The following is a 26,963-nucleotide window of genomic DNA, read 5'->3' on the forward strand; positions in this document are numbered from 1 at the left end:
TTTTTTCATGTGTTATGTTTTTACATATATATATTATGAGTATGTTATTGGTATTTTATTTACCGTGGGACTCCCACTCCGACGATGGGGAATATATTCAAGCATGTGAATCTATGAAAGACACCCTAATACTGGAGAAGTTTAGGATATGATCTAGACACTCAACCAAGGTATCCTACAAATTATATTGCCACAAATTGCAAATCTATTAATAGATGAAGAATGCTTGACCCTATACGGAAACTGCAATTGCTTTTCTTGTTGCTAGACACACACCCACTCTATTAGTGGCATGTTTCATCATCGAGTCTCATGCTAGTCCCTAAAACTCAGGATGGGCTCCGCCATATTCCAGGGAGCACTTTCGATAATCTCCTAGTGGGGTCTTCTAGAAAATGAAAAATATCTCATAACACCTAGGTATCCCTTTATAGATGATGATTCTGGTATGGTTAAAAAGTACAATTAGTGATTAGTGAGGGGTGCTTAAGGGAATTAATGACCTTGGAATATGGTCGAGCCCTTCCTGGTTTTTAGGGACCAGGATGAGACTAGCTGATAAAGCATGAAAACTAATACAGTTGGTGTAGGTCTAACAACAAGAAAAGCAATTGTACTTTCCCTACACGGTCAGGCATTCTTCATCTATTAAAAGGTTTCGCAATCTGTGGTAACATAACTTGTAGGATAACTTGTGTTGATTCTAATTGCTGTTTCATGATGGTATGGAAAGTCACAGGGTAAATCCTTGCTAAGGCTGTTACACAGAGGAGCATTCACAGGTATTTTAGTTCATGATTGAAGCACATAAATTAATTGAAAAAGGAGAAAACTGAGAAAGCTTCAAACATTGTCTCTTGCAAACACAAAGTACAAATCAAAAGGAAAGAAGCGACCTTGCAGTTCCTCACATGCCACTCTGACAGTGCTTAGTAAGTGCTTTACATTGATTAATCTTTGGAAAAGATGGCCTGCATTTACCATGTATACACTGAGATGTTACAGATAAAATTTGGAAGGGCATGCTGACTATTCTTTTCTGCTGAAGTAAACCTGTACTTAGAGGATGACCTCACGGATGATATTAGAGTAATCGCGAAGAGATAAAAACTATTCACCCATTACATACAGTATATGAAATGTATTAATATGTTACATCCCACAGAAACATTTTCAGAAAGGAAGTTGTTCTAACTCCAGGAGCCGTAATTCAGCCATGCCAAGTTTTCCTAGGTTCATGTGTGATGTGCTGCTCCAGTCCAGGTTTTTTCGTTGAATTCTAGGATTTATAGTCTTGTTTATTCCATTATAAAACAGGACTACAAGTCCCAGGATTCAAAGAAAAAAAACCTGGACTGGAGTTGTACATCACACATGGACCTGGAAAACATGGCAACTATGCCACTACCACGTACACAGAGTTATTTAAGAGAAGCTGTAACTAGTCATGTATTACCATGCTTGGGAAACAGATGTACCCTTTGAAGTGACATTTACTTCTGGAACCCTGTGGAGATGCCAACGTACAAAAACAGAGTATGTCATTCAACGATTGACCTCACTCATTTTCCAAAATGTTGAGCTGTCTGGCAAGAAACAGGAGAGCCTTTAAGCTTTTGTTAGTGACCTCTCCCCATCAGTGAAAGACCTTTGTCTGCTTAGCTTACTACAATATAGTAAACTCAATTTCCAACATCTAACTCAACATATCTTCCTGAATATCAATTGGATAACACTTTGAAGAGGCAGAGTAAAACGCAGACTGCTTTCAAATCCAAGAAGAAACTGGTAAACCAGTCAGATGGCATTGTTGTTTCACTGTTGAGTATCACCCAGCCTTTGAGCATTGCCGTTGCCCTACGGTTGATTGAGCATACAGTGAAATTGGACTTGCCTGCCTAACAACATTCAGAATAACAATGGAGTTCTTGATTTATCGGTGGGATAGTTGTCAAAATACCTCGCAAAGTTAAGATTTCTTTTCTTTCACATTTGACAAATGGTCATATTGGACCACGGCAAGGCATCTCTGCATTTATCCATACTGCAAAAATGAATGTTCTACATCCAACAGAAGCTTGATCGTAACAAGCTCAGTCTTTATATGCCTGATTTTGAAATCTGGTCCCAATCTACAGCCACTGCACTGGTTGCAAGTGGTGGGCTCATGCATTCCTGTTTCAGGACTTGACCTTATTGTGTGTGAGGGGCCCATTTTGTACCAATTAGTGTATGTTTGCTATCAAACCAGGGGATGGGGCAGGGTGTCAGGCAGCCCGATAGAGCAATCAAGACAGTGCCCGAAGACTGGTCTGACAGGTCCATGTGTGGGCCAATTTATTTGGCGGTTTGTGTTTTTTATAAATTGTCTGGTGGGGTGGTTTTTACTGTTTATTCCACTAATATTAAAACAAACATTGCCTGCAGCAAGCTCAAATCCAGTCTTCCATACCTTGGAGAACTCTTATACAGAGTGTCTTTCAAAACTGCCCCGATTTTCAAACATGGGCCACTTCTTTAGCTTTCTAATTCACTAATGAGGGCCACTTCTATTTTGGTGCCCGGGCCTATTCTCTGACCCAGTCCTACACTCGAGTCAAGACTAAGCCACCTTGCATCGCCAGGATTCAGCTGGGCTGGAGGCAGGCTGCTAAGAATCACTTTGGACCCCTGCTCTTATCTGTAAATTATGCACTAAACCACGTGATATACAGCTCTTAAGTGATTATAACTAACAGCGAGAACATCAGAACTAAAGTGAGAAAAGCACAGAAAGGCACATCTTGTCATCATCAACATTAAGTAGATCAGGGAGTTCATAAACATCATGTGCTTTCACCTCTCCTGAAGTTTAATTCACAACATAAATGCATACCATCATATAACTGTTCTACAAAGAATGTTTTAAAAGTGATTGATTGGCTGCTTCTGGCATACCACTGCAATTACCGTTAGACAACTATATTTATCAGTTTAGGCTCAGAGCTCTCCAGTCCCTTTATGCTCATTTCATTGCAGCCATTATTGTTTTGAGCTAACTCTGCAACAAACGCCAGTATTTCACGGCGCTCACATCAGACGGATGAATGCGGTGTTCTTACCCTCGGTGACCTGCAGTTCATCCTGAGTGCCATCTGCGCACGGCTTCTTCTGGGGAGTAATGGCGCCGCTTCTCACGGTTGCTACTCCAGCGTGGCCAGGCACCGCGCCTGTCAGCAGCACCTCTATTCTCTCCTCAGCCCTGCTCCTCGCCTGACAGCGGATGACAGCTGCAAGAGAGAATTAGCATCGATTACCTGCGGTGCAAGTCAGGACGACATTCGAGATTTTACGAACTGGTTAATGTTTCCACTGAGGAGAGTGATATAGAATGATAGGCAGTCCATGGATTTCTGGTTTTGCCCACAGGGTAGCAGCAATTCACTAGTGCTATATAACGCATGCTGGTGCATTACAGCAGTGATCCATTATCCATCTGAACTACTGTGCAAAATACTCATTGTAGACATTTCAAAAATAACCACGTACTTAGGGCAACGTTATTAATTTGATAAAATTGAGTGAACATGATGCATAAGTGTCCTGTCACCCGCAAAGTGCCCAACGTTGGCTTCAATGCAGAGAGACACTGTCAGCAGGATTATGTTGGGTTATGTAACATCTACCTTTTTCCAGAAGCTTCAGCCTTGGAGTTCGCTTAAAAGGAGTTCCAAACTTTATTTCAGGTAGCTAATGTGAATCGAGAGGGTGTCCAAGGATAGGGCTCTAATTGCTCCATTGAAACCAGAACAATTGATATGACTTTTGAGAATATTAGTATTAAGCCTCAGTGATTTGTTGATGCATGCAACATCTTGCGCAATTCATAGGTGTTAGGTTTCAACTACTGCATTATTTTTTATTTCCTGCCGGTTATGCTGCTTTGCTTGATTTAAAAAATATGGAGACCGGTCAAGCAGAAATTGTCTTGTAGGAAAGGATGTGTGCTCCAAGACATATTCCCATCAGTATCTTGCTTGATTTTTGAAAGTAAGGTATGCCCTTGTGCCCACTTCTCACACAGGCAACTGGTGAAAAGTTTTCATATACTTTTTGTAAAAATTACATATTTTGTCATGGTTTTGCTCTCCAGTACACTTTTGAAGGATCCATGGGATATTATTTGAGGATCTAAGGAATCTGGATGTTTGCACCCCATTACTGTCTTACGGGGCTACATAAATTACACATTTTTAAACGCACAATCTATTTATAAAGCAAACACTTTGCTTAAGTACATGATTGATTCAATTTAATAATTCTTGAAGTACCATCCTTGAGCCCTACAGATCTATAAACTGAAGGAGTTATAGACTCTCAAAGGACCTTGGACCGAAGTTGTTTCATCATCAAGAAGAGCCGTTGATTATCAGGAGTTCTACACCGCATAATTTCTTGATTTGTTAATGTATAAATGTAATCCATTACTATTGTCTTACCACTATCAAAATCAGTCAGTGCTCTTGCCCTTTTATTCTCTCTGCCTTTCACAACCGCAAAGTCTAGAGAAGGTCCTACAGGATGCATGTTAAAAGATCATTGGCTTTTTAAATGAAAGGGCCACTTCATTAAATGATGTTCTCAAGTATCTTTGTATCTTTAGAGGTTAAAGCTACGAGGGAAGACCTCACAAAATCAAGCACTTCAATGAGAATTATCCACTACTTGACATGTTATTCCAAATTAACCAGGGACCATTATTTTATTTATTTGGCATGGGCACATTGTCATTTTGAAGAGAAATGCTGCACGTAAAGGAAGAGGCAGTACGGAAGAGGTTGACTGAAGCATTTGTGCAACGATACTGATTTTTAAGAGATGATCAGTGAAACAAAACAAATTGGTAGCTTACACGATTCAAGCCCTACGATGGACTGATTACAGTTTGGATGTGATCTGCATCCTTATGTATTCCTCCTCTCCAAGTTCATGAGATTGTTTTTAGGTTGATTCTAAAGTCATTAAGTGTGAGGTTGGAACAGATGTTAGGAGGTAGTGATTTTCAGTGATAGGGGCCTAGCAGACACAGAGACTGGATTCCAGATGCCATACAACAGGGTGTAATCAGTAAGCTTAGGTTTGAGGAATGCAAACTTCTGGGGGAGCGTAGCAGGTCATGATGTCCATGAAGTAGTTTAAGCCAGTACCTTGAGCCACTCTCAACACAAGTGTCAACAGCTTGCAAAAGGAAGGAATTTGTTTTTTAGCCAAGAGGCATCCAGCCTTATGACAAAAGGGGGGACTGGGTGTGTGTCTAGGCAGGATGAATAAGGTCCTGGTTGAGAAATTAAGCACCTAGAAAAATAAAGTGATACTGAGGGAGGCCCACTAGAAGACTGTAGCAAAAGTATAGTTTAAGTGACTATGCAGTGACAACCAAAGCAACATGCCCTACTTTTATAAGATAAATAATTTTAATAGAGACCAGTAAGAATGACAAGTGAATTAGGAATGGTACTGGATTCTCAGATGAATTGGCAACCTCTGACCCAAAACAATACATTTTCTTTTAATAGGGTCACTCACAGTATAGGTGATTTTTCTCAGCACTTACTGCGTACCCATGTTAAATCAATTATTGACATTTACAAAGCTAAATGTGTACCCACGGTGAGTTATGGGTGTGAAAATTGGGGATACTTTTCCATACAGTCTATTCAGACGGCAGAGCATAAATTCTTAAGAAACATACTAAGGATTCCGTAATGTATGGCTTCTGAGATTGTGCACGGAGAAGTAGGTTTGGGTTACATTGCTGATTTTATTTGTCTTTACCCCTTGCTCTTGTGGTTTTCTGTATGGTTGAAGAAGACGCTTAGACTTAATATATTATTTCTAAGAGAATGTCTAGGCCTGGATTACAGGCTAAATAAATATTCCATGGTTGTAATACATCAAGAGAACCATGGTTGAACTCAGTAGTCCCAAAGATCTGTTTGCTGACCCAGACCACATCACTAAAGCAGATATTGGGTGGGTCAAGCGGGCCTTCGACGCTAAGGCTGTTCAGAGTGGGAGGCTCTGCCATAGACTAAGACTATGTTGACCCATTATAATCTGTTGAAAACGACGAGGACTTTGGAACCTTATTTGACCCTTGAGATGTCAGGCAACCATACAAAATTGCTGATTTCTGAGTTGCCCGCATGCCCTTGTGACCACATGGTAATCCCTGATACTTTAAATTCTGTTTGTTATAAATATATTCAACCCCTCTTGTTATCTTTACAGTTTAGGCAATGTGCACCCTGCTTTAATATTCTTAGATACTTTATCCAGTCCTCATGTATGTTTCTTTTATCACGGTTTTTATTTGGAGTTTTAAGAATGAAATGCTGAGCTTTGACACTTTGATTATTTTTATTGCTGTCGATTTTAGTATGATGTAATTATGTATCTTTACTTTTATGAGTTGCATTGATCAATTTAAATAAAGTTTCATGGATTGGTTGATTGACATGTGAGCATCCAAACCCCCTTTGCCAAAGACTTAGGCTAATAAATCCAAAGCATTTTCATCCAGGTTTGAAGTACCATATGCTCCAATGTCTAGCTTTAAGAATCGAAGTGCTACTTTGGTTTGGTAATGAAAATGTGTGACTACAGATCCACAGGACATTCAAAAAAATATAGTGTTATGAAAAATGACAGGCATTTTCGAAAGTTTAATTTTAAGCACCACAGGCAGAATAGGCTTGTTTGTAACAGGGATTCAGAACAAACTTTGACACTGAGGGCCTTTTTACGATGGCGGTCGGATGAACATCCGACCAACATCATTTCAGGCTCCGGACAGCCCAACAAGGAGTTGGCGGTCCCCACAGCCCAATTACGATGTGACCGCCATGGAGGCGGTCATAAAATGCTGTTTACCATTGTGGCTTTAACAGCAGCCCAGGAAAAGGGTGGTGCCTGGCACATGGCGCATGGATGTTTGTGGGGGCCAGATAGCGGAGGCACACAGGGGATAGGGGCCCTGATAGGTGACCCAAAAATCCCTTTTCGACAGCCTTTCCATGGCGGTTGATCAGCTTGGAAAGGCTGTCAGAAAGGGACATCGTAATCCATACGGCGATGCCTGCGCAGGTACCACCTCTATTATAGGGATTACGATCTGACCGCCGCCTCGATGGGCTCCTGGAGCCTGTCAGAAGCATTGATCAGTCGCTCTGACCATTGCGGTCCGACCAACCGCATCATAATGCGGCAGTCGGTCCGCTATGGTGGATGTCAGTGAGACCCGCCACCGATGGCCTGTCGGTGACATCATAATTAGGCCCTAATTCTTAAATCAGATTGTGCCCCAAAATGTCTAGTTGGGAAGTATTCATAAAAATAACACGTAGCATTGTTCACCATGGTAGCAGGCATATCTACTTCTAGAATTTCTACATATCCAAAATGTAATTCACAAACCATGGTTGTATGGCCAATTTGTTGACAAACCTAAAATTCTTCTTCTCTTCATTGGTTTCCCTAAATGTTATGGTTTCCTACCATGTGGCCCATCAATGTATTACTTTAATGATAACATGATCAGTTCTATATGGTAGTTTCTTAAACACAAGGCATAGTTTTTTTTAAAGTCTGGCTTAGATAGAGCTTCAGTTGTCTTGCCAGCCTCATGATTTGTCAAAAATGCTAACAAAAATAAATAAACAGAGGGGGCTTTCAGTCAGCTCTCTTTATCTGTTCTTCAAGTAATTTACACCCACATTTGTACAATATCTATATGGTATGGAGCAATAGGTCATTTCAATTCAACCACTGGCTAGCTTCACTGTGAGTGATGCCATATTGGTTCTGCACATGCGCACATTTACTTAAAAAAGACTCCACTTCGGTACTGTGGAAGGTAGACCAGTTTCTGTTATTATTTATTATAATTGTATTCATTTTTTTAATTTTTACATAGACATCTGCATGTCATTTTTAAAAGAAAGTATTACTTTTAAACTTTTAATGCATACTGCATATGTTTGTAAAAAATGAATAAGTAAAAACAACACAATCTTGTCAAAGCAAGACCTACTGACATTAATAATGCTTGTTTTCTCCTCTTGATTGCAAAGAAACCATCTTGATTTGTTTGTTAAGAATATCATGCAATCATTTAGTTTTTTAACTGGACTTTAAATGGGATTTTTGAAAAGTATAACTGAGGAGTTAAAGGTGATACATGTATGCCTGCCCTGGTTCAACCAGTAGAGGTACTCCTTGTAAGTGAGGCAGCTACATTTATCTTGGAAAGGGCAAAATGTGAGGGGGAAACCCTATATGCATTCATTTCAAGGGTCTCAACATTAATCGCTAATCAAATGAAAGGGGCCCATATATTCTACAGAAGATACACTTTAGTTCCCAGGGGTTTCAATAAAGATATTAAAAAGAGAAGCAAACAGGAAAACATCCTCTATATTCAAATAGATTTAATATAGTAAAGAAGAAAAAGGTTCCCAAAACTCCGATTTATGTTAGCGCAGTCAATAAAAAGTAGCCCATAAAAACCAATCCAATAAGGCAAGATTACAAGTACTGCCCAGTTCGAGTCAGGAATTTTGTGTTAAAGGTAGAAATCGCCCTATATGTAGTAGTAATCATTTCACAGAGTTTGCGCCCCATACTCACTCCTTGATGGGCAAAGGCTGAGAGAATATAAACAGGATCAATGTGGACAGGGAAAGGTTAATCGTTTTCTGAATAATATTTTCTCCCTCCTCCCCCCCCCACATCCCCAAGTAAGGAGGATATTTTGTAACCTATATCCGAGGCCCATTCACATCCTCTAGTACTATATTTTGACATTCAAAAGGAAAGGTCTACTGCACCACAACTGCTAATCCAGCTACAGAGAGCCTGTTCTGCCTCATCTCCTGATGCTCCTCGGTGCTGTGTGACACAGCGCACATGCTAACCCACAATCCAGACCCAATTGGAGGAGCGCAGAACGGGATTTCAAATGCTGAGACACCATATGGGAATGTATTGCTTTCTGTCGTTCCCCCGCCGCCCCACTATATCACTGCTAGTTGGGGAGACTTTTCTGCCTATTAAGGCACCCCTCCTATGTTTGCAGTCTCTGCTGCTACGCAACTGGCATCAGCACTGTGCCCACCCCCTTGGGGATCCGGGGGGAGGCTGGGAATGTGTTAGGCCAGCTCTGTATTTGAGGGAGGGAAAGCATGAGCTGTGGCACAAGAGAGGGGACACAAAAGAAGTGAGAAGTCAGCAAGGAGGCCTTGGGAAGATCATCAAGGAGTGTTAAAATAGCTCACATTACGTATACTGCACAAATAGGACTTTTGTAAGGTGTATTCTAGTGCCTGTGGATGATGGCGACGGCAGGGAGAGGAGGTAATTCAAAAAGTAAAAGTGTGCGGGCATGGGTGTGGTCCTAATACATGTGAGTCCGTCATCAGGTGAGTTCCATGTGCTAAGTTTACACAAACCCTTACCGGGCATACAGCTTGGTATATCTCTTGCACAAAGTTATCTATCTTAAGAGGGATAAATTGGGAGCGGACATTAGACCTGGAACTGAGAGTCAGAAGGACACAATGCAAACTAGAGGGTGGAAACAATGTGGGGCCTCATTGTGATGCCTTTGGCGCCCTTGGATCCAAAGGAGCAATGGAGGTCTCACAAAATGAATGATAACAAGCGAGGTGGGATAGAAAAATTGACTACTACTAGCAAGGGACCGGGAAAAGTTAAGAAAGCCCCAATGCTCCATCCTTTCCTGTTTTGTTCAGCAAGTAGACGTAAACTCCTCAGCAATCCCGGTAATCTCCCCTACAAAAATGAACCCAATACAAACCAAAAAGGAAATTCTGGTCACTGCACAAATTAATGCTTCCTCACTGTTAAAACAATTGCAACCATGGTTTTCTGTAGACTCAGATGATGAGTTCATATGGAAGAGATGATGTTGTACAAGCGGGAAACTCAACTCCAATTATAGACAGCAACCAGAAGGACATCATGGATAATACACTGAATGACTTAAATCTAACTAATATACTGAATAGCTAATTTCAAAGGCCAACTGAGTGCTGCGCATTAACTGATCTGTTGTATCAACAAATAGCAGAGGATCTTTTGACAGTATCCTCAACCATGTGTTCGGACCCCTAATCAGGCATCGAAGCTTCCGAACTTAAGACTGGAGGAAGGGGGCAGCCCTCCCCCCAAACTACACTGTGCTATCGGTTATGAGTATCATTAGCAATTCATTAACGAAAATGGCAGAATGATATATATTATATTAAAGGAGATTGTTACAATTTTGCAAATACAGAAAGAAGCATACACAGACAGCCTAATGAAGGGGATCCTCTCAGAAGAGATACTGTTTAAAATACAACAACTTTTACAAATTGATGACATGATTGATCTACTACGACTATCACCTTACAAATATAAAAGAATTGCAGAGGGTACTGATTCAATTCACAGTGGAAAGGGAAAGTGTCTACCACAGGTGTGGGGACACTCAGTGTTTTGTAAAATACCCCTCACACACCAACAGGCCCCTTGGTGTCATGCTTCATCATAGGGGTCTTCGCACCCCTCTAACAGGATGCGGCGTGCTGCGACCTACAACTACGCGGGAGCACTGAAAGTATAGACTATGTGTGGTGTATGTGGTGGAAGTGGTTGGGGTATTTTAATGTGAGTGGTGGGATATAGTGAAGGTTTAAAAAGTACCTGGCTCTTGGGTGTATAGAAAAAACGTTATTCACAACCCCGGGCTGGTACTGTTAAAAGAAGTGCAGTGCGAGGTAATAATCTGTCGTGACTATGGACAGTACCTCAGGTGTGCGTCGACATGTTTCGGAGCATATGCTCCTTCTTCAGGACGGGGGCACAACTTCCCCACCTTACTCACGTATCTCTATAGTTTGTGTAAATAACCAAAAGTGCAGGACTATTTACAGTGTTTTAATGCTAGATTAAGGCTATAATGTGCCTACAGCGGTTTTTGACTCAGAACCATGCATTTGCATGACCTGAAAAAACAAAAAAAGAAAGAAAAATGAATATGGTTACCCTGGTTAGGGTGGCTCATACAGGTGCAGTCACCTGGAACACCATTGGCGCATTAGCCCTGTAAAGAAAAATGACAGACAAGACATACAACATAGATAACACACATAAAGTTATTTGAAACACTTTGGTCATACTCATTGTTAAAGGTTGTCTTGCTTCATGAGCATTCAAGAACGTCTGGGGTTGATTGCTAATTTTGCAATCTAGATGGATAAAGAATCAGTTTTAGTACTTTGTACTCACTTTTAGGAAGGGAAACGGTGTGTTGTTTTACCCTATACTCACAGACTCGGGACGAGTTTTCCTCCGTGCTACCCCACACGCTGCTCCGCTGGTAGTGACTGTGGATGCACGCCGTGTGGTATTTATGCTAAGATTTCCTAATTGGTTTGGCACTCATAGGATAATTGTCGGAAGCGCCTGGTGCCCAAATAAGGATAATCCGTCCACTTAGTGGATAGTTGACACACCTTGTACGACTAGGCATTCTAGCGTGAATACTCAGCGACGGGGCGGTGATGATTGCTTGAGACGCGCATGCGTGAATTGTCTCTGTCTTGCGCACGCGTGTGGAAAGCGTCTGTTCCAGCGTGTCTCGAGAGCGCATGCGCGATTGGAAAGCGTCTGTGCCGGTGTGTGGATCTCTCAGATGCGCATGCGCGATTGTTCTCGTTGTTGCGCATGCGTTGTGGGGAAAAGTTTATTATAGCGCGAGTATCATTGTAACTACGCTAATCACAATGCAAAGCGAGTATACCCTAGTTATGGTACTGAATCGTTTGATACTGAGTACTGCGTGCATCATTGCAGCAATGTGATTGTGAGACCATAACTTTTATCCACAAATTCAAAGTAGACCTCATGGGTGTGAGAACTACCATTAAGGTCATATAGGTAAAACGTGGCATAGAGCCTGCAGAGGGTACTAGGTTGTTGACTCACTTAACTGTAGGGGGCATTACGATTAGCTGGACAGTTGACCCCAAGGAACATCATCGTTCAGACCCTGGATGTGTGTGCCCAGGCGGAACACCCATCGTTGTTCCTTTTGGACCCCTACAGTCCACACTATATATTTTTGCACTGCACTGGACTCCATCATGATCTCAGCTCATAAGGTCTTCACTACATCTTGAGATGTGATCCAGACACTCATATGGGATTGATTAGTCTCAATGATCATGGGACGACACCATTCCTACGTGGATGACCAAATGAGAATACATGATCTACATCTGACATTGATGGACATCCATTTCTTCTCTGTATGGGTCTATTCGACATTTGTAGTGAATTCCCTTGCACAGGTTATATAGATTGGTAACTTATTGGTTAGCTACATGGTACATAGCCAGGGCAAAAATCTACTCACTTAGTTAGTAAGGTTTTTTCGATAGTTTAGAGCACACCAGGCTCTGATTTAGACCCCCATTGTGTGTTTTTGGTAGTGAAAAGACCAAGAACAAACCAACCCCCGAACGACCAGGAGCATGACCGGATCCCTCCCGAACCAGCCATCAACGAGCAAGAGGGGGACCTAGTGGTGAACTTAACACCTTGGCCTTTGACGGACACACAAAGAAATGTGTTTATTTATTATTTATTTTATGTATTTATTTTTGCGATTTATTGAGCGCCAAAGTTTGCCCGAGGGCGTCTTGGCGCTAAAAAACTGAACTCATATCTCTTCCCATGTGATTGAAGCATGGTTTACTGGGCAAATAGCCAAGTCTTCACATCTTTATGAAAAGCGTACAAGGAGTGGCTTTATCTGATTGAGAGTGGGAGTGAATTCCACAGTCTAGCTGCCGTAACTGAAAAACGTCTGTCACCCCAGGTGACTGTCTTGGTGCGAGGCACCATTAATTGGTGCAAAGTCGTAGATCTTAGTTGCCTTGCCGGAAGATAGAGCTGGAATTGACTCCTGAGAAACTGCGGACCTAGGTGATGCAATGCTTTAAACACCAGACATAATGTTTTACATTTTATACGCTTTTTTATTGGTAGCCAATGGTAGTTCAGAATGGTGTGGGCAATAGGATTAAATTTGGGTGTTTTGGATAATACTCTCGCTGCAGCATTTTGAATTGACTGCATTTTGTTAACTACCCGCACCTGAGCATTGGCCAAGATGCCATTGCAGTAGTCAAGTGAGGATAGCACCAAAGTGCTAACCAAAGTTTTGCCAGCACTTTCAGGCAGGAATGGCATAATTTGTTTTATCAGTTTTAATTTGTAAAAAGCTGTAGCTGCTTTCTGGTTAGCATGGGCGGAGAAGTTGAGATGTTCATCAAACATAACTCCTAAATTTCTGACTTTTGAGACAGGGTTGGGCAAGGTTCCAAATGATGCAGGCCACCAGACAGAAGACCAACGAGGGGAGAGTTTTCCAAAGATAACCACCTCGGTCTTCTCGGAGTTCAGTTTTAAGCAGCTTGAGGACATCCATTCTCCTATTGCTTGCATACCCTGCTGAAAACGCTCTGCTACCTCTTCCCCGTCGTTGTTAATGGCGAGGACTAGCTGGGTGTCATCAGCATAAGAGGTAAGGCCCATCCCATAATGCTTGATGACTCTAGCTAGGTCCGACACATAGATATTAAAAAGTGTCGGACTCAGGGATGAGCCTTGGGGAACCCCGCAAGGTAATGACAGCTCAGCTGATTGAAATGACCCAAGCGTAACTGTCTGAGTTCTGCCGGACAAGAAAGATGTTAGTAGGCTTATGGCTCTCGAATGAAGGCCCATCCTTCCGACACGGTCGATCAGAATGGAGTGATCGACCGTGTCGAAAGCCGCAGAGAGATCCAGCAGTACCAGTACTGCTGTGCCCCCTTGGTCTCTGATGACCCTGATGTCATCAGCGGCTTTAATAAGGGCGGTTTCCGTTCCATGGTATTATCGAAAGCCAAACTGGGTATTGTCCAACAGTTGATGTTCCTCCAGGTACTCAGACAGCTGCTGATTCATAGCTTTCTCGGCTACCTTGGCCAAGAACGGGAGACTGGCTATTGGTCTGAAATTTTTCGGCTCATCCATAGCCAAATGCTGCTTTTTTAAAAGCGGCTTTACAAGAGTGGTCTTCAGAACTTTAGGATAGCTCCCTGAGTTAAACATACTATTACAAAGTTGCATAACTATAGGGACTATTAAGTCCAGTACAGGCTGAAGAACTTTAGGAGGGCAAGGGTCTAAGGCCGATCCCGTTTTTATGGATTTGATGATATCCATGGTTTGTTGCTCAGTTAATTCTTTGAATTGGGAGAGAGAACTGTCAGGTGGTGTGAAACAAATAGGAAGTGTGGAAGGAACCTCCTTGGCAGCAAAGGCAACATAGATGTCATTAACTTTAGTATAAAAGAAGTCAGCCAGTGTGTCACAGAATAGTTGGGACGGGGGCGGAGCCAGATCAAGGGTGTTCCTGGCTAATTGCTTAACAACCTCATATAGTTGTTTATTTGAGTTTTTTGCGATCTCAATTTGGGTGCTAAAATAATGTCTTTTCGCCTCGGTGATAAATTTTTTATAATTCGCCAAAGAAGCCTTGTACCGTGACTTGTTTTCTGCGTCATAGAGTTTACGCCAGGCCCTCTCCCTGTTCCTGTAGATTTGTTTTTGCGTTCTTAACAATTCCGAAAACCACGGAGCGGACGGAGTTGATCTGTTCCGGGATATGATTTTTTGGGGAACCAATTGTTTTATGGCATTGCCTAGCCAATCAGTATATTGGCTCATGGCAGTGTTAGGGTCATCTGCAATAGTTGGCCAGGTATTATTTAGTAGTTCTCTAAAATCTCCACTGTTTAAATCACTCCAGGCTTTGAAGGTAGTTTGGCACATATTATTTGGTCTGCCTAGTGACGCCTCTTTGATGATGATTTCACAGAGCACGGCATGATTATCAGACCAAATGAGCGGGAGCACATCAACAAGAGAGATCCCTTTGAAGCTAGAAAAGATGCCGTCTAGCGTATGACCTGCTTCATGTGTGGGTGGAGTGACCAGTTGAGATAGCCCCAAGTTTCCATGTCCGACAGTAAAGTTTGTGTTTCACTGTCGTCACATTTTTCTAAGTGGAAATTAAAATCACCCAGAACCGTAAAGCAGTCTTCCATAGCTAGTGATTCTAATAATAAGTTCAGATTGGACAGGAATTGAGCGCGAGCTCCTGGAGGTCTGTACAGGAGAATACCTTTAATATTGTGTGAAGGAGTCAACAGAATCGAAAAGTGAGTGGCCTCGCACGAAGGTGAAAGTATGGAAGAGAGCATCACCTTAAAGGTATTGCGAACAATTATGCCCAGCCCACCACCCTTCTTGTTTTGTCTATCCTGTCGATAAATACTGTATCCTGGTGGAACCGCAACCACTAGATCAGGGTCTGAAGTGTTGTCCATCCAGGTTTCAGTAATGAATAGGATGTCCAATCTCCTATCTGTAATAAAATCTGTGATGTCCTGTCTGTGTTTCCCTAACGATCGGGCGTTAATCAGTGCCATCGATATACTCAATTTTACTTTGCAGTTCTGTTTATTAGAGGTAGCTATGCTACTGATAGAGGGTATTAAAACAGTGCAATGAGGGCAGATGCTGTGCTTTAATAGCGACAGAGACTCCGGGTCAAGCACAGGACAGGTATTGGGCAGAGTAGGGCGGTATTGTAATAGCGTTGCTTTTGTATAGGAGATACGTGTCGGTAAATGGCCAGGGGTAACGGTGCGGACGGGCACAGACGGGCGCCTTCGGCGTGCCGCCGGCGCGCCCGCTGTTCCCGCCCGCTGCGCGGACAGAAAACCATCTCCTTAAATCCATCACTGAGGAGGGTGGGAGGCGGCCGGCCACTCGACCGCAACCCTTTCCTCACCCAAGATGGCGGCTCGCTCCTACCCTTTCTCCCCGAGCGTCACTGATCCGTCATGTGCGCCGGGAATCGGGGTCTGAGATGCTGCGGATGTGCAAGGTGAATATTAAAATACAGCAACACTAAATGCGCTGAATGTGCAAAATAAACAGTTTTAAAATCACTGATATTAACAAAGCCCCCGGCTTCCGCCTCAGGGGAGAGACACAAATGGAGCCAGCGCGCAGCACTAATTGGCAGTTTAAGTAGCCTGGGAGGGCGGGAGGCGGCCAGCCACTCGACCGCAACCCTTACCTCACCCAAGATGGCGGCTCGCTCCTACCCTTTCTCCCCGAGCGTCACTGATCCGTCATGTGCGCCGGGAATCGGGGTCTGAGATGCTGCGGATGTGCAAGGTGAATATTAAAATACAGCAACACTAAATGCGCTGAATGTGCAAAATAAACAGTTTTAAAATCACTGCTATTAACAAAGCCCCCGGCTTCCGCCTCAGGGGAGAGACACAAATGTTAAACAAAGGACTAGGTTTTGTGCCTACACAGAAACCCGATATCTTCAAATTGAATATGGAACTACTGGACTTTACACGAAAGTTGAAATTACAAACCTTCTTTCAAGATAAACCACCAACCGCAGGGACCACTGACACAGGCTTAAAACTTAAGTCGATGTTTACCCCCCCAGACTCCGCAATACCAATTGAACTCTTAACTTTTGAGAAGGCCATCATTACTGAAGTCAACAAATTGAACTTGAGGGACAACAACTTTTTCCACAATACCAGTGGCGACGAACAAAAAGCAATCAGAGAGCTGTCTAACAACAAAGAGTTAATCATAAAACCGGCAGACAAAGGCGGAGCCATCGTCCTACAAACCTTGGATGCATACGATACTGAATGTATGAGGTTACTGTCAGACAAACTAAATTACAAGGTCCTATTGGAGGACCCTACTGAGAAGTTACGCATCAGAATTGGAGGTATGATTGAGGAGGGTCTAGCTCACGATTGGCTAAGCCAAAAGGAAGCATAGTTTCTACAACAACCCTCACCACGAGTTCCATACTTTTACTGCATCCCAAAAATCCATAAAAACATCAACAACCCACCTGGGAGACCCATTGTATCAGGGATTGGCTCCATTCTCGAGCCACTTTCAAAATTTGCTGATGCCTTTCTACGCCCCCTGGTACAGTCCACCGACACCTACTTGAAAGACACAAAGTCAGTCCTACAACTACTGGAGGATAAATCTTTTGACCCAACGAAGCAACTACTGATGGGCCTAGACGTGGAGAGTTTATACACGAGTCTACCACATGATGAGACACTCCAAATCATTGAGGAAGTGCTGTTTACCACCCCATGGAAATACCAAACACCGCGGGGTTTAGTCCTCGAGTGCATCTCCCTGGCACTACAACACAATTTTTTTCAATACAACCAGACAATTTACCTACAGAGTCACGGTACCAGTATGGGCAGTACTTTTGCTCCAAGTCTGGCTGGATTATATGTCCACCATCTAGAGCAAAACAGGATATTACATACGGACAACCCATACAGAAACCACATCAATACCTGGAAAACGTATATTGATGACGTCATCATCATCTGGGACGGTGAATTAGAAACTGCCACCAATTTCGTGAGCTGGCTAAACAACCAAAATGCTTATCTGAAATTTACAAGCACGGTCTCAAACCAATCCATGGTGTTCCTAGATCTTAATATCTATGCGGAAGGGGACAGGCTCAAGAGCACCACGCATTTTAAACCAACGGCTAGAAATTGCCTTCTGAGGTATGATAGTTTTCATCCCAGACATTTGAGGAAAATTTGCCGTACGGACAATTTTTGCGGTTGAGACGCAACTGCACAGAACTCACTGAATTCAAGTCACAAGCTGGCGATCTGAAAAAGAAATTAATACAGAGACAATACCCCACGAGGATTATCGACAAAGCTATGAAGAGGGCCAAAAACAATCATAGGGAGGCACTCCTGGAAGATAAACCACCAAATCAAGATGAAAATAAAAGACCAATATGTGTCACGACTTACTCCACTATGTCCAATGAGGTGTCCAGAATTATAAACAAACATTGGAGGATACTAAATTGTGGCAGTCTCAGCCTTGAGAAACCAATGCATGCACACCGCCGAGGCAGGAACCTCAAAGACATACTGGTCCACACCAGACCCAAACCAAATACCACAACTAGGCAAAACACAATTGGGATACAGGGACATTTTCCCTGCGGCAATTGCAGCAGTTGTCATCTCACAAAGAAAAGTAACACCTTGACATTTAGAAATGGCACCACCTGGGAGCAACGACAATTCACAAATTGCAATACTAAGAATATTGTGTACATGATCACATGCCCGTGTGGTTGGAATATGTGGGCATGACCACGAGGCCTGTAAAAACGAGAGTGGGTGAACATAAAAGCAATGTCCGCTGCAAGAAGTCCACAACTAAAATGGCGACACATTATTTGGAAAAGCAACACTGTGTGAACGATTAAAAATGGACTATAATCGAACACATGCCATCAGAATTAGGTCTATTCCAAAAGGAACAACGATGGGTGTTCCGCCAGGGTCTGAACGATGATGTCCCTTGGGGTCAACTGTCCAGCTAATCGTAATGCCCCCTACAGTTAAGTGGGTCAACAACCTAGCACCCTCTGCAGGCTCTATGCCACGTTTTACCTATATGACCTTAATGGTAGTTCTCACACCCATGAGGTCTACTTTGAATTTGTGGATAAAAGTTATGGTCTCACAATCACATTGCTGCAATGATGCACGCAGTACTCAGTATCCAATGATTCAGTACCATAACTAGGGTATACTCGCTTTGCATTGTGATTAGCGTAGTTACAATGATACTCGCGCTATAATAAACTTTTCCCCACAACACATGCGCAACAACGAGAACAATCGCGCATGCGCATCTGAGAGATCCACACACCGGCACAGACGCTTTCCAATCGCGCATGCGCTCTCGAGACACGCTGGAACAGACGCTTTCCACGCGCGTGCGCAAGACAGAGACAATTCACGCATGCTCGTCTCAAGCAATCATCACCGCCCCGTCGCTGAGTATTCACGCTAGAATGCCTAGTCGTACAAGGTGTGTCAACTATCCACTACGTGGACGGATTATCCTTATTTGGGCACCAGGCGCTTCCGACAATTATCCTATGAGTGCCAAACCAATTAGGAAATCTTAGCATAAATACCACACGGCGTGCATCCACAGTCACTACCAGCGGAGCAGCGTGTGGGGTAGCACGGAGGAAAACTCGTCCCGAGTCTGTGAGTATAGGGTAAAACAACACACCGTTTCCCTTCCTAAAAGTGAGTACAAAATACTAAAACCGATTCTTTATCCATCTAGAATGCAAAATTAGCAATCAACCCCAGACGATCTTGAATGCTCATGAAGCAAGACAACCTTTAACAATGAGTATGACCAAAGTGTTTCAAATAACTTTATGTGTGTTATCTATGTTGTATGTCTTGTCTGTCATTTTTCTTTACAGGGCTAATGCGCCAATGGTGTTCCAGGTGACTGCACCTGTATGAGCCACCCTAATCAGGGTAACCATATTCATTTTTCTTTCTTTTTTTGTTTTTTCAGGTCATGCAAATGCATGGTCCTGAGTCAAAAACCACTGTAGGCACATTATAGCCTTAATCTAACATTAAAACACTGTAAATAGTCCTGCACTTTTGGTTATTTACACAAACTATAGCGATACGTGAGTATGGTGGGGAAGTTGTGCCCCCGTCCTGAAGAAGGAGCATATGCTCCGAAACATGTCGACGCACACCTGAGGTACTGTCCATAGTCACGACAGATTATTACCTCGCACTGCACTTCTTTTAACAGTACCAGCCCGGGGTTGTGAATAAAGTTTTTTCTATACACCCACGAGCCAGGTACTTTTTAAACCTTCACTATATCCCACCACTCACATTAAAATACCCCAACCATTCCACCACATACACCACACATAGTCTATACTTTCAGTGCTCCCGCGTAGTCGTAGGTCGCAGCACGCCGCATCCTGTTAGAGGGGTGCGAAGACCCCTATGATGAAGCATGACACCAAGGGGCCTGTTGGTGTGTGAGGGGTATTTTACAAAACACCGAGTTTCCCCACACCCGTGGTAGACACTTTCCCTTTCCACTGTGAGTAGGATTCCTTTTGTTTATGTAACTGTGCCCGTGGAGTAAGAATCCTACCTCTATACTCTACCTCCCTCCTGATGTTTTTTTGGTACTGATTCAATTTCAGAGTAAAGCCCGAGTGGGGCAGATGTTAGAAGTGCTCTCAATAGTAAACGTTTTGTATTGGTTGTACCAGGTCACCTGGACACTGATAGCAAGGAGAAAGGGATCTGTCAACAACAAGGCCTGGTAGCCGGGACAGATCTGCCTCCTTATCAGGAGATCAGGTGGATCTGGCAGTACTGCATTCTTTTGTTGGGCTGGTCACCATCATTAGAACCATTTCAGTCTTATTTGTGCAAATGGTGCCTTAAGAAACTTTGGAAATTAAATTAAAGTCTGGCGAATCAAATAAAGCAGGAATCCCATCGGCAAGGGGGGGGGGGGGGGATAAAAATAAATGATGTGATTTTTGAGAAGCAGCCATCTAGGAAAATCAGTAGAGTATCCGCCATAAAAATAATACTTCAGCAACAATGGACAGTACTATTACAACACAAAGCAAAACAAATGTGGCTACAAATAACATACCTCTCTCATCTACTATAAATAGAATGCCCGACATAGACAGAGGTGCTACAACAACCCTCATTTTAAATGATCATACTTCTGAAGGGAACCAGCAGGTAGCACCCAATAAGAGTGACGGCTACGAGAACAATGATACTGATACTGTTCATTTAAAAGGTTTCCCGGTCATGAATGAGGGCATGACCAGAGAAGAAATGGAATTAAAGGGAATCAAGGAAGGAATCTCAGAAATAATTCATGTCTTGGATAAACCACAAAAGCGAAACCTTCATCAGGTAGCAAGGTTGTCCCTAAAGGGAATGACATGTTACACGGGAGGGAATGCCATAGTCAAGAAAAGGCCTCACTTTCAGTTAGTGCAATTGGTCCAATCAAGAAGGTATTAGCTGCCCCTCCCAGTTGGGAGTTAAAGAAGAGTGCAATGTGCAACCCACGAAACCCGAATCAAGAGGTTTGGGGCACCTGGACATCTAATGTCAAGACGATAACACACTAAACACAAATCAACTTCTGCCCTAGTTATGATTTAGAAGGTCTCTTTGATATTCTGAACTGACGTAACATCTTGAGGGTTTTGCATCGCTTCCCAGATCTGGAATATCTTAGATCAAACAACCTCCTATCTAAGTACTACCTAGTCTAAACCACATAATTATTGAAAAAAACGATATACTGGCAGACTGGGTGATAAAGTTAAAAACTGTGAACCAAAGAAATAGCCATATTTCTTGAAGAAATAAGCAGACGGAGACAAGCACCCTACTGCTACTGCTTTGACATGTAGGGAAGCATTCAAATATATTCCAATGAACACTAATAAACCAGCAATAACGATAGGTCCTGTCTGCAATATGAACAGACCCATACAGATTTAGTCATGGCCAATTAGTAATTAACATCTGTAATCAGCAAAAGCTAAATTACTGATACAGGCAAAGAAGATACTGAACAGGGTAAAAATGTGCTGCAGATTTGTTGATGGAATATTGCAGGCTGGGACGGACAAACATTAAATCGTCATCAGAACATATATAGATTCTTGAACTCATATGATATCATTTGGTTACAGGAAACTTGCAAGCTAACGGAGCTGACCTTTCAAAACAACATATCCTTGGACATATTAGCAGCAAAAGGCATATGGGGGAAAATAGCGGTGAGTTAGCAATATTATTATAAGGCAACTCAGTAATACTGAAATACAGAATTTCTTATGAATCCAAAAACATATTGGCATTATGGGTAAACTCCACTTAATTAATGTTTATATTCCACCCTCAGACACCCGGAATAGGAAGAGAGTAACGTCATTGTTCGAAGAGATTCAAACTTTGATATGTTCAATCCCAGGTGCTAAGGTTGTTCTGACAGGTGATTTTAATATTAATCTGTATCAGGGAAGCAAAAAAGCTTCTAGGGGGGGAACTCCCTGGATCACCAGCTGACAGTCCCTCCCCACAGTTAAAGGCAGGAAACTTATGAGTGTGTGGAGAATGGTTAGCTCCACGCATATGAATTGGGGGCCATGCTCAACCGGCCAAATCAATCTTTAAAATAGCAAGTAAAACATAATTTTTGACTATACATTTATTCATGCAGTTGACTTTCACAAACTTCTGGACTTCAAAATAATACATGGATCAGAGAGTGATCATAATCCACAGTATGTCAGTCTGAGTATCCAGATAGGGGAATATAAGATGGATAAATATCTGGGCAAGGAGGATTTTTTTTAATCAGAAGGAAATGCACAATCTGGAATGGTGATTTTAATCCATTAGCACAAAATATTTGACTTCAACCTTTTTTTCTTAATTTCTCCACTGTGATAAAATCATATACAGACGAATTTAGGCTGGATATAGATTTGTTTATAGATCTTTTGGCCCACATTTTTGATTTCTTAGCAGTAAATTTCCAAAAGGAAAAACATAGATCCCCAATAGAGTACAAAATAAAGCAATATAAAACAACATTTAGGAAGGAACTAAAGCACATCATGGAATCAGAACACAGGAAGGTCATGGCTATGAAAAAAAGCTGAAAGTCTATTTAAGACGTGAAATTAGGAATATTGTAATTAAAGAAAAAGACTCTAAATGGGCAGAGTTGTATCATGAAATACTTACAAGAAATAGTCGGGAATTTTTGTCTATTGTTGGAAAGGGATCTAAAACTATTAAGAGCGGATGTGACTTTCAAATTCTATATACCCAATGGGATCAATATATAAGCTCCCAATACAGAGCAGTGGCCAAGGTTGGGCCATCTCTTAAGGGTGTGTTTGATAGAATTTATTTTGGGATTAAGCATACAGAGATAAATAATCTAATATGTTCCTGTAATAATACACATGCACCTGGTCCGAATGGCATCCCTGTGGCCACAATAAAACTTAACCCAGATAATTGGGGGCTAATTATAACCTCATTGTTTAATATGGTTATACTCTTGGTGATAGTATTACACTCATGGAAAGGGTCAATTCTGCACCCCATCTACAAGAAAGGCCCAAAGGATTTGCCCAGTAGCTACAGCCTTATAGCCGTATTCGATGAAGATGGAAAATTATTTGTAAAGCATCTGTTAACCCACCTGCAAGTGTGGGCAGAACAATCAAACAGATTATCCTTCTACCAGACAGGATTTCTACCTAAATGCAGTACTTTGGATAATATTGCAGCCTTAATTAGGATGGATGCAGAGGCCAGTGTACGTAAAAATTATTTTTATGCGTCTTTTATTTGATTACTCTGCAGCCTTCGATAAGGTGATTGAAACAGGCTGTGAGGGAGGATGTGCGAGTGGGGTATTCTCATTGGTCTTGTATAGTATATCACTGGAATACATAATAACACCTGGGTGAGAGTTAAGCTGTCAGATGGTAACGATTTATCTCAGAAAGTCTTCACATACTATGGGCTGAAACAGTAATGTATCTTGGCCCAGCATTTGTTTAACTTATACATATCAGCTCTAGATGGCACATGGGTATACACCTTGGACTGAGTCCCAAAGCTAGCGGGAACTACAATTCTGGTTTTGGGATATGTAGAGGATTTAGTCATCATGTCAACAACCCAGATACAAATACAAAGACAGCGTAGTAGAAGGCAATATTTTAATGTAGTAAATAATCTCTATTAATTTTAATAAAACAAAGTTAATGGCCTTTGGAAGGTGAAAATCTAAGTACACCTGGACAATACAAGGCACTAAGTTAGAAGAGGTTTTAGAACATACATACCTAGGATTAACAATTGATAAAACCTTGAAATGAGAATATTATATAGAGAAGTTAAGGGGCAATGAAATGGTTTTCAGCGATGTTTGGAGGGGGTGTGATTGGTACTACATTAGATGTCTCAGAGACCAAGATTATTTATTTTCTTCTGTATAGGCATTTAGTGCGGAATTGGAAACTTATCCATAAACTGGATAAAATGTTCTTAAACTTCTGCAGAAGTCTATTTAATTTAAGTCAACTCTACAGTGCTGCCTATGTCTAGAATTTGGTCTTACCTTTTAGTTGGTCATGGCGGATAATAATATAATCAATTATTTCTTAGATTGTAAGGCTGCAGGAATTATTACTTTAAAGACAATTATTAATAAGACTCTGGTGATGTTTATGCATGAGGTATCATTGTCTGAAAGATCAATCATCAGGCAGCTAGATGAAAACAAACTTCCAGCATGAGGGTTCCTAAAAAACACGCCCAAATTTGCTCGAAAGCAAGTCATAAAAAATGGTATTAAACAACAATCTCTGCTTGACGATATGGAATCTGCAAGAAGATACAAACATAATAAGCATACTAAAGAAACCTATACCTTTTCAAGACAAGGTTACATTCATGGGAGAAGAAGGGTTTTATGTGTTTAAGTTACCCAATCTTCCTTTCAAGGACTATGATGGCTCTTGGACTTTAAAGGGGCAAACCTACAGCTTGTGTAGGATGTGTATATCGGCCTATGAATACATTAAACATGTTCTATGCCTATGTCCAGCAGTGTTAGAAGCTCGGAAAAAATATCTCAAGCCCATCTTTAAAGCAGAAGGTATCAGACAAGCTTCAGAGGTACCATTACTTTGTCTTAAATGCAATAAACTCATACTTGTGGCTCAATAGGTAACATTTTTAACTCACGCTTGCAGGGTGTGGGGAAAAGTTATCAGTCTGTCGATGATCGCAGAGATTAATGTATTTCTTTGCACTGTCTTTATTGATGTTTTCCTTTTTATGATAATTTATTAGTTAGCAGGTAATGTATTTAAGCTGTGAAAATTACTGTATAAGGTTTTAATGAAACTTAAAGTAATACATTTATTTCATTCATTTAAGGAAGGGAAAGAAATGGAGACCTCTAAACAGCTCAAAGCTACTGGGGATATTTATCACCTTCCCGTCATTAAAGGATATATCCTAAAGTGACCAAAAAAAAGAAGACTTTATCAAGGGGAAGGCTCCTACAGACGTTAGTAAAGTTTTATTGTTCTCTCTAGTAAATAAGAAAACTTTCCAATTGGCAGAAAGTGAATTAGCTGCATAAGTAATAAGCATGGTATCATTAAAAAATAAAAAGGGGAGTGTCAGCGTCCCTTTCTAAATTGTCACACAGATTTAGACACAAGGCAGGTTTGTTTCTCACAGGAAGATTGGAGTGTGAACCCTCAACAAACAACTATTGGGTTTAATAAAGGAAATTTAAAAATGGCTGTAGCAATGTTTGACCAAAGCAGATCTGAAAGTATTAATCTCGATGGGAGTTTATGGCAGGATAGTGGTAGACATAGGGATATTGATTAGGACAGGATTTCCCTGGATGGCCAATGTGTTATATGATGGAATATACATGGGCCAAGATGCCTGATGCACTTAGAAACTATAAAGAAAATCTTAGAAGAGAAAGATAATTTATATTTTCAAGTAGTGTGTGGCTATCGGGGCAAAAACCAGTAGTCTTGGGCTTTATCCAAATTTACTCCAAAGCAACTCCAAACAGCTCTGGGTGAAACTCTGGTGCATTAATACCCTTAATATGTTCACAAACTGCAAGAATGGTCAATTGGGTTCTAACAAAAAGTGAGTGGCTGCAGGCAGGCAAGATCATTCTTTATAATAATGTGGAAGCCATATGGAGTATGATAATTATAAATATTTACATACATTTAAGGGAGAAGGAATATAATATGAACAAACTTTGGCTGTTCAGCAGTGATCTAGGAAACATTTGACATAGTTTGCAAATACCATTAATTGGGTGACTTTAATCTGCGGTTGAAATCCCTCCAAGAGGAATGTCACTATAGAGATCTATTGAGGACTTACAGAATGCCACCTGCAATGGTCCCACAATGTAGATCCACAGGAGAAATGATTGACTGCTCGAAGAAATGGTGCTTTGTTTGTTTAAATGGCTTATTTTAACCAGACATCTCAGGACGACAGACATTTAAGCTGAGCAATCAAAAAGACCCTATTGATTATTTTTTGTCCACGCTTGTTATTTTCCGCTAATTATGGACTCTCAAATTCCTTATTAATAGATAGGGATCACCATCCCCTAAGAGCGAATTTAATGTTAATAATGAAACAAAGAGGTGCCACTTTGCCTCTGGATATAGAATTCCCCTGTTGTCTTTCCACATAAATAAGTGACTAACATCTAATGTTGTGTGAATTGCAGGATAATATTGATTTTAATAGTCTGATAATAAATGATAGGAATATGATCAATAACTATGTGCATCTGATAAATGTTGTGGCAAATTGCCTGAAATTAAAATGGAAAAAAAATATTTTAAAATGTAATGTGTCCAGTGTGCAAGGAAATAAGAAGGCTAGTGGTTTGACTCCAAATATCATGATTTGAAAAATACATTTAGAAAATTGAAACATCTAAGAGATCAGGAGTTTGGTGTTGTGGTGTATTGAGTGGCACAAAAACAACTTGACTGAATGACGCCCTATATAAAACGTACAGTAAAAGTGAGATGAAATTATGTCTGTAATTGGAAATTGGTACAGCTAGGTTTAAATGGTAAGGATACCAGGGCAGAATGCATGGTACCAGAAGATGCATGGATTAAGTACTTGACTTCAATTTATCCAAGTAATAGAGACAACGCCTGTGTAGATGTTTTTGTGATCAATAATGAGATTCTCCCCCTGTTCTCAATAACAGCAGAAAAAAATAAATTTTTCTCACTAGTATTAACAAGAGCACCTGGG

General features: G+C 41.4%; 1 protein-coding gene across 1 annotated transcript in view; it reads right to left on the reverse strand.

Annotated features, from left to right (window-relative positions):
- The window catches only part of CFAP47 (cilia and flagella associated protein 47), a 2,858,849-nt gene that overhangs the window by 651,045 nt on the left and 2,180,841 nt on the right, over positions 1-26,963 (reverse strand). Inside the window, exon 60 of the mRNA XM_078657910.1 lies at positions 3,102-3,269. Coding sequence (XP_078514036.1) covers positions 3,102-3,269 — 168 coding nt within the window. The remainder of the gene's footprint in view (positions 1-3,101; positions 3,270-26,963) is intronic.

This window comes from Lissotriton helveticus, chromosome 8 (assembly GCF_964261635.1).
Source record: "Lissotriton helveticus chromosome 8, aLisHel1.1, whole genome shotgun sequence".
NCBI classification, from domain to species: Eukaryota; Metazoa; Chordata; class Amphibia; order Caudata; family Salamandridae; genus Lissotriton; species Lissotriton helveticus.